This window comes from Neomonachus schauinslandi, chromosome 5 (assembly GCF_002201575.2).
Source record: "Neomonachus schauinslandi chromosome 5, ASM220157v2, whole genome shotgun sequence".
Taxonomy (NCBI): Eukaryota; Metazoa; Chordata; class Mammalia; order Carnivora; family Phocidae; genus Neomonachus; species Neomonachus schauinslandi.
Genome location: NC_058407.1, coordinates 96341187 through 96351415, shown reverse-complemented (window position 1 = coordinate 96351415; position 10229 = coordinate 96341187). Strand labels below are relative to the sequence as shown.

Genomic DNA, 10229 nt, shown 5'->3' with positions numbered 1-10229 from the left:
GGGAGATGTACAGGTAGGGCACAGAGAATTTTGGGGCAGCGAAAATACTCTGTATGATAATGATGGATATATGTCATTATACATTATCCAAGCCCATTGAATGTACACCACCAAGACTGAACCCTTAGATAAACTATGGACTTTGGGTGATATGATGTGGTCAATATAGGTTCACCCTTGGTTAAAAAAAAAAAAAAAAAAAACAATTTTGGTAATGATGTTGTTAATGGGGAGATTGTGTATGTGTAGGAGCAGGAATTATTATGAGAAATATTTGTACCTTGCTGTCAATATTATTGTAAACCTAAAACTGCTCTTAAAAAAATAAAGTCTTAAAGAAAAGTTGAACAGATAAACACATGGCACATAATAGAACATATGTGGGCTCTTGTTTGTTCCTCATATTTTTCTTTTTCTTCCCTCTTTAAATTGATAAGATTGGACTCATTAATTCTTTGGTTCTTTCAAACTTTGAATGTTTTATTATGCTTTTGATTCCTTCTCCTCACTTTTATGTGTCATCTCTCCCATTATTTTCTTCTTCTTTACTTTTTTCTCTGCCTCTTCCTCTCCTTTTTTTTTCTCCTTCTCCCCGCCTCCATCTCCTTTCTGTTTTTGCTTCTCATTTGCTACCATAAACCAAGCCATGTGGACCATAAACTTTGAGTTTAAAGTCCCTTCCACTCCAGCAGTCTACCAGTCCTGTGATAGTCTCTTCATTTATGTTCCTTTTTTTTTCTCACTGTCTCCTCTTTCCATTGCTTATAAATTACTTAATTTCCCTAGGCCTCAGTTTTTCCATCTGTAAAATAGAAATAATAATAGATTGTTATAAACGTCAAATGAATTAAGTAAACCTCTTCGTTCAGCGCCTAACCCAACGACCTCCACGCTGTCATTAACTTTATTCTTATTTGACCTTCTGCCAGCCCAGTATGAAGTGTAAAACACTATAGAAATGTTAGTCCTTTACTGTTTTCCCTAAAGTATCATGGTAACATGGAAAGTTGGCTTCGGGCTTGAAGAGACCTGAGTTCCAGGCAAATCTCTAAATTTTTATAAGCATCAATTTCTTTATCTCTAAAGTGAAAATAATAACAGATGCCTTCCTTACACCTAGGGATTTTTCGTCTCCCAGGAATTAAGAGACGCAATATACAGGAAAGCCTCGCTCTACAAGTATATGTAGTCATGATAAACCGTGTCCTGGAGTCACACTGGGGATGCAGTATAGTTATGAGGATTTAATGGGATACAATTTCAAAAGATGCCTGACCAATAGTAAGCACTCAATACATGGTATCTATTATTACTTCCTTTACTTTTTCTTTCTTTCTTTCTTTTTTTTTTTAAAGATTTTATTTATTTATTTGAGAGAGAGAGAATGAGAGAGAGCGAGTACATGAGAGGGGGGAGGGTCAGAGGGAGAAGCAGACTCCCTGCCGAGCAGGGAGCCCGATGCGGGACTCGATCCCGGGACTCCAGGATCATGACTTGAGCCCAAGGCAGTCGCTTAACCAACTGAGCCACCCAGGCGCCCCTTCCTTTACTTTTTCTACTTCTTTCCTCTTGCTCCTCAAAAAAAGTAGTGGTTAAAATAGCCCGGAGATCCCTGACGCTAAACTTCTTTGATTGATTCTTGTCTCTTTCCTATCTCTCCTCATTTCCTTCCCTCCCTTTTTCCCTCCTCCCTCTCTCTTGCCCATTACAGCTTTCCTGTCGCCTCAGGCACCCTGTGCAGGCCGAGTCTCCAGATTTCGGGCAGCTCTGAGCCGACACCTAACCACCCGGTACCTGCAGGACAGGTTCTCCCTCTGCATTTACCGTCCAGGGCTCATCTGTCAATAAAGTTTTATTGAAACAGAGCAGGAAAAAAAAAAAGGCGCCCGTCATTCTTCCTCAACAGCCAATCAGAGAGTAGAATGACAGGCGCTTGCAGGCGCTTCAGCCGTCGGAAGGCGGGGGAGGGGCATGGCCCGCCCGAAACCGGCCTCGTAAGAGCGGAAGTACGAGGCGGAAGCCAGCCATAGAGTTTAGCGGCCAGAGCGACTCTGCAGGGAGGTGGCAGGAAAGGCTCGGAACGGCTGCCGGAGGTGACGGAGCGGCGGCCCCGCCCGGTGTGCTGGAAGACGGAGCTTCCAGGTAGCGGTCCGCAGAGTCTGACCCAGGGTACGACGGGGCAGTCGCCGTGAGCCCACGGTCCCTGGGCGGCCTCTTTAAGGGAGGGGGCGGAGCCACGTGGAGGGATCGTGAGGGTGAGGTCACGTGGTTGAGAGCACTTGCGGGGCACCACGGAAATTTGAGGGAGCGTTGTTGTTGGGGTGGACACCATGTGACACCCCTTCCCCCACTACATCCTGTGCCTTGGGGTTCAATGGGGTGCACGTGGTGGGGCTTGGGATCAGGCCCAGGGATGGGGGAGGGGGCGTGGCAAACCCTGTCTCAGCCAGGCTTCCATCAAAGTGGCCGATTTTAGGATTTCTAGATCCGAGTTTTAGACTGCTCCATCTCTCATTCCTCATTTGCAGAAGTGACTCAGTGCCTCTGCAATCCAGCCTCCCTGTGCTTCCCGCCCTCCCAGTGTTCAGGGGCCTCCAGCTTCACATTCTCTTTCCTTGCAGCTCCAGATATCCTGAGCCCAGGTCCCCCCAGCTCAGTGCAGCCATGAGTGCCGAGGTGAAGGTGACAGGGCAGAACCAGGAGCAATTTCTGCTCCTGGCCAAGTCGGCCAAGGGGGCAGCGCTGGCCACACTCATCCACCAGGTGCTGGAGGCTCCTGGGGTCTACGTGTTTGGGGAACTGCTGGATATGCCTAATGTTAGAGAGGTGGGTTCCTGGCCTGGAGAGCCCACAGGGAAGCTTGGGGCTAAGTTTGAATTTGAGAATGGGTGGGCAGGGCTCATTTGCAACTCCATAACCATTCAGTTGAACAAGAATACGATGATGAATAATTAACAGCTGCAAAAATAAGTAGACAAGTAAACCTCTTTCTTTTGGTGATGAATCATCTGTAAAACCCATTATTTTTCATTTTTTAAGCAAAAGAGCATGTGATTCAGAAAAGGAGACCTGATTCCAGCCTGTCTCCGCCAAGGTAGTAGCTCTTAATAAAATCATGTCACCTTGATGAGGTCACTTTTACTTTAGGGCCTCTGTTTTTCTCTTTTAAAATCAGAGCTGGGGCGCCTGGGTGGCTCAGTTGGTTAAGCGACTGCCTTCGGCTCAGGTCATGATCCTGGAGTCCCGGGATCGAGTCCCGCATCGGGCTCCCTGCTCGGCAGGGAGTCTGCTCCTCCCTCTCATGCTCTCTGTCTCTCATTCTCTCTGTCTCAAATAAATAAACAAAATCTTTAAAAAAAAAAAAAAAAAAAAAAAAATCAGAGCTGATACTGTCCCTCATCCTCAATTATAGAAATCAGGTCAGATTATGGGAAGTGTAAAGTCCAGTACAAATGGAAGGAACGAACCTGAAATTGGCATACCCTTCTCTCCCCAATTTGTACCCTTTGTTAATTCACTTAATCTAGAAGTGTTAGAAGGTGTGTTTCCCCCCAAAGACTGTGGCAAGATGCTAGGAACACAGCAGAGAGAACTGTTCACATAGAAGCGGCAGAGTAAAGGGGTACCCGGGTGGCTCAGTCGTTAAGCGTCAACCTTCAGCTCAGGTCATGATCCCAGGGTCCTGGGATCGAGCCCCACATTGGGCTTCCTGCTCAGTGGGAAGCCTTCTTCTCCCACTCCCACTACCCCCAGCTTGTGTTCCCTCTCTTGCTGTGTCTCTCTCTGTCAAATAAATAAATAAATAAAATCTTTAAAAAAAAAAAAAAGTGGCAGAGTAAAGAGTTTAAAGTGTAGAGTGGGTGCATCACCAAGATGTATGAAATAAGCCCAAGTCCTGAGATGTTATTGGTATGTGGGCAAACTATGGTAAAGTTTTGAGGGCCAGTGATTGACTGAGTCAATGGATTTACCTTTGGGATCACTCTGGTATATGGAGAACACTTTGGCTGCCTTCTTTCCCTGCTTTCCTCTGCAGTGGAACTAAAGAGGGTCCATTAGGGTGAAGAAAAAGAAGCATTTATTGGGTGCTTATTTATCTCTCTGTTAGTCATCTGGGAATACCAGAAAATACAAGACACAGTGCTTATTACTCTTCCAAAACTTACATTCAGTTGCAGAGATAAGATGAATGGATATGGATGTGTAAATTACTTATTTAGCAAGTATTTATTGAGAGCTGAATACATGCCCAGCTTTGCTAGACCTAAGTGGTTGGGATACCAGGGCCTGGGTCTGTAATCTTATTGGAAAAAAAGATATTCTTGGGTAACAACCGAAGGGTTTGATCGATTAAGTGCCAGAATGAGTGATCAGTGATAGGAGATGAGATCTGGGTGAGCTGGCGTGGGTGATGAAGCCTCTTGGGTGCTACAGGTCTGACACAGAGGCCACAAATTCCAGCGCCTGCTGAGGCCATGCAGCGGTCAGAGATGAGTGAGGCTAAGCAGGAGTGTTTGGTGAATTGGTAAGGACAGCAGACTGCCTAATGATACTCAGATTCAGAAATACTAAACACACTCTAAGGACCAAAACACAATTTGCAATGTCTGGGTGTGCACATGCCCACACACACTACTGAACACTCTGAATTTGTTCAATTCTGAATTTAGGGTAAGAATGAAGACATATGGAGGAAGAGGGCATGGTGGATTGGGGCGGGGGTAGTGTAAATAAGGGTCTGGAGGTGGAAATCAGGTCTTTCAATGGGGAGAGTGATCAGAGAGGCAGAGAAGTCCTTTTGGTGAGCTGGGAGAGCCGATGGGAGAGGGGAAAGATGGGGCCAGAAAGTGGAATTCAAAACGGAGTGGGGCTGGGAAGCTGGAGAGAGGCCCATCCTGTCACCTCTTCCTTCATATTCTTGCAGCTGGCTGAGAGTGACTTCGCTTCCACGTTCCGGCTGCTCACAGTGTTTGCTTACGGGACATATGCTGATTACTTAGGTAACCAGAGGGCTGGAGCTCTGGAGTAGTGGAGGTGGGAGAAGGGCAGTTTCTGGAAGGACTAGAAGAAATCCTGGGAAACCCTCCTGGGGTACACAGGGTCAGGGTCAAGACCTGAATCGGCATGGAAAACTAAAAAAAAAAAAAAAAAAGCAGCAGTAGCAGTAGCAAGGGAAAGAGGCTAGGACTTCCCACAAAAGTGTAATCAGAATTTCCTACGCTTTGTCCTTTTTTCCTAGCTGAAGCCCGAAATCTTCCCCCACTCACAGAGGCTCAGAAGAATAAGCTTCGACACCTATCAGTTGTCACCCTGGCTGCCAAAGTCAAGGTGAGTGACAGTCCCGTTCCCCCCCCCCAGTCCTGAGCCAAAGGGGAATGTCCCTTCGAAGGGCCTGTCTGAAGGGAATTTGCGGTCAGACAGCCTTTGCCCGCAGTGTTGCTTTTCTGCCTTCCCCACCCCACCATGTCCCTCCAGGGTGTATATATGAACTCCACTACCTGCAGCCTTTCGGGCTGAATATTATTCTCTTAGTTTTCTGTTTTGTTTTTGTTTTTCATTCAACATTTTTTGCGTCTTGGGTCAAAATAGCAACCAGGATGCCATTCACTTGTTTAGCAATCACCTTCCTCCTCACTAAAAAAAGTCCCACACAGGGGCGCCTGAGTGGTTCAGTCAGTTAAGGGTCTACCTTTGGCTCAGGTCATGGTCCCGGGATCCTGGGATCGAGCCCCGCATCGGGCTCCCTGCTCAGCGTAGAGTCTGCTTCTCCCTCTCCCTCTACACGGCCCCCGCAACCAGCTTGTGCCCACTCATGCTCACGTGTGCATGCTCTCTCAAATAAATAAATAAAAATCTTAAAAAAAAAAAAAAAAGAAAGTCCCACTTAAACGGTCTCAATTTTCAGATCTGGGAATAAGGCTCTCTCTCTTCTGGTGAAGTGCGAGGCTTCTATTTGCTAAAGTCAAAAGTGTATAACCCAGAAGTATCTCTGTAGTTCCAGTTAGGTTCAGTTTTTTATTAAATATCCCTCTCCCACCCACCTGCATTCTCTCAGCTGTTACTTGACTCTCCTGTGGTCCCCCTGATTTTACATAAACCAGGCTCTCTGTCATGAGGTGCCTCTGTGGAAGGAAGTGGGGTATAAACGATAAATAGTAACTCAGAGCCCTCCCCCACCACCTGTTCCCACTACGTCAGGCTTATCTGGACCAAGGTCTGTGTGCTGTCCTGAGCTATGGCCAGAGGATTGACACCCAGGCAGATGTCACTTTCTTCCCCTGTGGGGTGGGAGGCAAAGGGTGGTAGGGGAATGTAAATCTTCTATCTTATTTGCAGTTGTCCTTCTCGGGATGTTATTTTTCAGGGGGCAATACTTTCACTTATTTTGCCTTAGAACCAGCCTTTTAGAGGAAATCCTTTAGGAGTAGGAGTGGAGACTAGGCAGGGGAGCTGAGGCTGGGGGGAAGGAGGGAAGAATCTTGGAAGCCCTTCTGTGCTGCAGAGCCTCACAGATCCCTGCCCGACCTCCCTGCACCCCAGTGTATCCCATATGCAGTGTTGCTGGAGGCCCTTGCCCTGCGGAACGTGCGGCAGCTGGAAGACCTTGTCATCGAGGCGGTGTACGCCGACGTGCTCCGGGGCTCCCTGGACCAGCGCAATCAGCGGCTGGAGGTTGACTACAGCATTGGGCGGGACATCCAGCGGCAGGACCTCAGTGCCATTGCTCGAACCCTGCAGGAGTGGTGAGACGGGTGCCCTGGCCCTGTTCCTTCCCTCCTCACTCTGGGAAAGGGGGAGGCCCTTGGGAGGGGGAGGGGGAGGGCTGGGCTGGGCTGCAGAGGTGGAATCCCAGAGGATGAAGGGAGGGAGCTCATTCCTCCAAAAGCTTCTGAGGGCAGAAGGGAGCAGAGGAGGGCCTGCGGGGCGAGAGGCCAGAAGCAGTGTCCTTGGCATAGTCCTTGGGGGGCGGGGGAGCAGTACTCTTGAGAGGATCCTCACCGGGGTGTTGGATCCTCACTTGTCTTTAAGCTGGATTCATCCCATCCGTCCGTAAGCGGCACTGTCTGTAGGCCATGCGTCTCTCCCACTTCCGTTTTTCTCTTTGTGTTCTTGTCTGACTTCAATATACCTTTTTTTTCCTTCTCTCCGGCATCTACCCAGTGCTGTTTTTAGTTCCTCCTCTCGCATGTTGCACTTTACTCCAGGCACTTCACCTCTCTTATCCCCCCCCCCTCCACCCTGAGTGTCCTTGTGGCTCCTGGGACTACTGTTGCACGTGGTTTCCAGGCACCCTGGCGAGGGTTCCTAACTCAGACAAGGGGTTTGTATGCAGGCTATTCTGAGTCTGTTTTCGTGAGTGTGTGCTCACAGCCTCCTCCCGCTGACGCGTCTCCTCTCCTGATTCTCGCAGGTGTGTGGGCTGTGAGGTGGTGCTGTCAGGCATCGAGGAGCAGGTGAGCCGCGCCAACCAGCACAAGGAGCAGCAGCTAGGCCTGAAGCAGCAGATCGAGAGTGAGGTGAGCGGGCAAGGGATCGGGACAGACCCAAGCTCCCACCGCCTGGGCCAGTTGCCCTGTGCAGACGGGTTGGGACCGTGGCTGTAGCAAACAGACGAGGTAGGCAGGGACGGTCCGATTCTGGGACTTTCCTTACTATCCCCCATTTCTTTCATCCGGGTAGGTCGCCAACCTTAAAAAAACCATTAAAGTTACAACAGCAGCTGCCGCCGCAGCTACATCTCAGGACCCCGAGCAGCACCTGACTGAGCTGAGGGAACCCGCCCCCGGCACCAACCAGCGCCAGCCCAGCAAGAAAGCCTCAAAGGGCAAGGGGTGAGCCTCTGTGGCGGGGACCGCTTGCTTCCGGGGTGTCCTGCTTTTACTTCAGAGACCTGGCTGTCCTCACCCCCTGTAGTCATTTGCATGGGGGTAGACAGTGGGGGGAGCCCGCAGGGGTGAGGGGATTCCCTGCAGCCTCTCTCTCTCTCTCTCTTCCCCTTGCCAGGCTCCGAGGGAGCGCCAAGATTTGGTCCAAGTCGAACTGAAGGGACTGTCGTTTCTTCCCTGGGGATGCGGGGTCCTAGCTTCCTGCCTGTCCTTTAGGAGTCCTCCAAGAGCCTTCCTGTGCCCCTGGTCAACTGATAATCCTAGGTTCATGACCCTTAACCTCCCTCTTCTCTCCTGACCCCCAAGCGTAGATCACACCTTCTCTAGGGAGGAGGCAAGTACAAGTCATGTTTTTGTTGGTACTTCTGCTTTATGTGACTTTATTATGTGTCCCATTGTCTCCCTCCCTCTCCCAGCCGTGCTCTCTCCCTGTTTCTTTAAGGGGGGGGCGGCCAGCGTCTATCCCTGTTTATTATACGTCATGGGGTTGGGGGGGGGGGCTGCTGCTTCTCCAGCATAACCCACGTGTGTTTCTTCTCGGACCACCGCGCCCCTGCATGCCTACTCCCCGATTTGTACTGCTTACCCCCAGCCTATCTGGGCAGCATCTGAAGAGCCATAGGCCTTCCACCTTGGTTCCCACCCGGAGAATTCTGGGAGCCAGTCTGCCGTTCTGGGAGTCACTGGACACTTTCGTCCTGGAATCCTGTCACACCAGAGTTGTTTCCTTTCCTCTCTCCTCCCCTTGGGTCCTGGGGATGCTGCTGCTTCAATGACCCCAGAGCCGAAGAAGGGCAGCTGTCTCTTGAGATGTTGAGACATGGCTCTTTCTTACCCCTTGCTATCTTGGAAAGCCTGATGGCAATCCGGGAAGGATTTATACTTCCTTTTGTGAGTTTGGTGGGGAAGGGAAGGGGATATATAGATTGTATTAAAAAAAAAAAAAAGTATATATACACATATCTATATATAACTTGAAACCGAAATAAATCTATGAGAAGTCTATCTACAAACATGCCCGGAAATGGGTATCTTCTGTCTTTGATATGTGTGGATGGGAAGAAGGCTCACTGTCCGTCCACTCTAAAGCAAAGTGCTGGAAAAAGAACCAGATACTAGGTGCTGAGTCCTGGCCTAGGAGCCAGGAGACCTAGATCTTGAGTCGTGGGACTTTGGACAAATTGCTCAGTATCCCAGCGCTCATTCAGAAGCAGCGGATACTTCCTGAGCACCAACATGTGCAGAGCACTGGACATGCAAAATGACAGTCGCTGGCTGTGCTCCCAAGGAGCTGGGCTTCAGCCTGTTGCCTTCCTTCTTACAGAATTATAAGGGGGAAGAGTTGATAATAACCTTCGGTTTTTGCATCAGAACCACACAGAACTCAGAGATCTGCAGTAAGCAGCAGCAGGCTCCTGTCTGCTGTCCAAGGCAGACCTTCCTGTGTTGGGACCATTGGTGTCCTTGGTCTAGTGCACTGCTCTGCACTCTTTAGAATTGGGAAGCTCTAGTGTAAGGGGCAGTTGATCCCCCTGCCCCCCGAACTTGCACGTGAAGCGGTTGCCTCCTGAGGGCCCCAGTGTTGACTGAGCTGCTCTCCAGGGATTGTGTTTTTCTCTAGGTGGAGATTTAGCACAGACCACTCTTTGAGGGTGCTAAAGGTCTCAGTCACAGAACTAGAAAGTGGGGTGGGATCCTGAGGTTTTGATTAAAAATGGGCTGGGCGAGCCTCTTGTTTTGAGGGGGCCGTGGAGACTTACTGGGGCCCTACTTTGGGAGTTGACACTTCTGGCTTCTTGGTTACCTTTGTCCTCGACGAGCTTGTTGAGCCTGTTTTGTCTTGGTTCTCAGTCTCTACCTCTGCAATAAACCCCTTCTTCCTCCCACACCCTCCAATGTGTAGAAGTTGTTAATTCCTGGCACTTGGAACCTGTCCCCCCCTCCCTCTGCCCCTGCCCCAACTTTTAACTTAGTATCCTGTTTTCTTGTAAGCTAGTTCCAGCTAATGGCTCCTTAACTTCTCTGAGCTCTCTAGTTCCAGCCTTCAGTGGATGGCTCCAAAGTCTAAGTGTGGGCTGAGCTGGGACTGCCTGGTTAACACCCAGAGAGGGGGGGGGACCATTGACATGTCCCTGAGGACACGCAAATTCAATTTGTCTTTGCCTTAGAAAGGTGGGGCTCTTGGCTACCAAGGCATGAAGAAGGGGGAGCAGATGATTTTGGGGCTCAGTTTTTTGACCCTGAAACCTGGTTCAGGATTTAGAGATTCCACGTATAACCAAGCTCAGGGCACCAGAATATTTCCGACCAAGAATCTTGCCACCACGGGTGCACTCTCACACG

The 10229-nt window shown here is 49.5% G+C and overlaps 1 protein-coding gene across 2 annotated transcripts; it reads left to right on the top strand.

Moving 5' to 3' along the window:
• Positions 1 to 2029: 2029 nt before the first annotated feature.
• Positions 2030 to 9499, top strand: COPS7A (COP9 signalosome subunit 7A). 2 transcript variants are annotated; one of them, XM_021690508.2, is made up of 8 exons: positions 2030 to 2142; positions 2622 to 2826; positions 4925 to 5000; positions 5240 to 5328; positions 6541 to 6743; positions 7412 to 7517; positions 7681 to 7832; positions 8005 to 9499. In XM_021690508.2, exons 2-8 carry the CDS (start codon positions 2665 to 2667, stop codon positions 8042 to 8044), a joined length of 828 nt encoding a protein of 275 aa, XP_021546183.1. In that variant the 5' UTR covers positions 2030 to 2142; positions 2622 to 2664; the 3' UTR covers positions 8045 to 9499. The 2 variants fall into 2 exon arrangements, with proteins under 2 accessions (XP_021546183.1, XP_021546182.1); XM_021690507.2 differs by having other exon boundaries at positions 2038 to 2169.
• Positions 9500 to 10229: the final 730 nt, after the last annotated feature.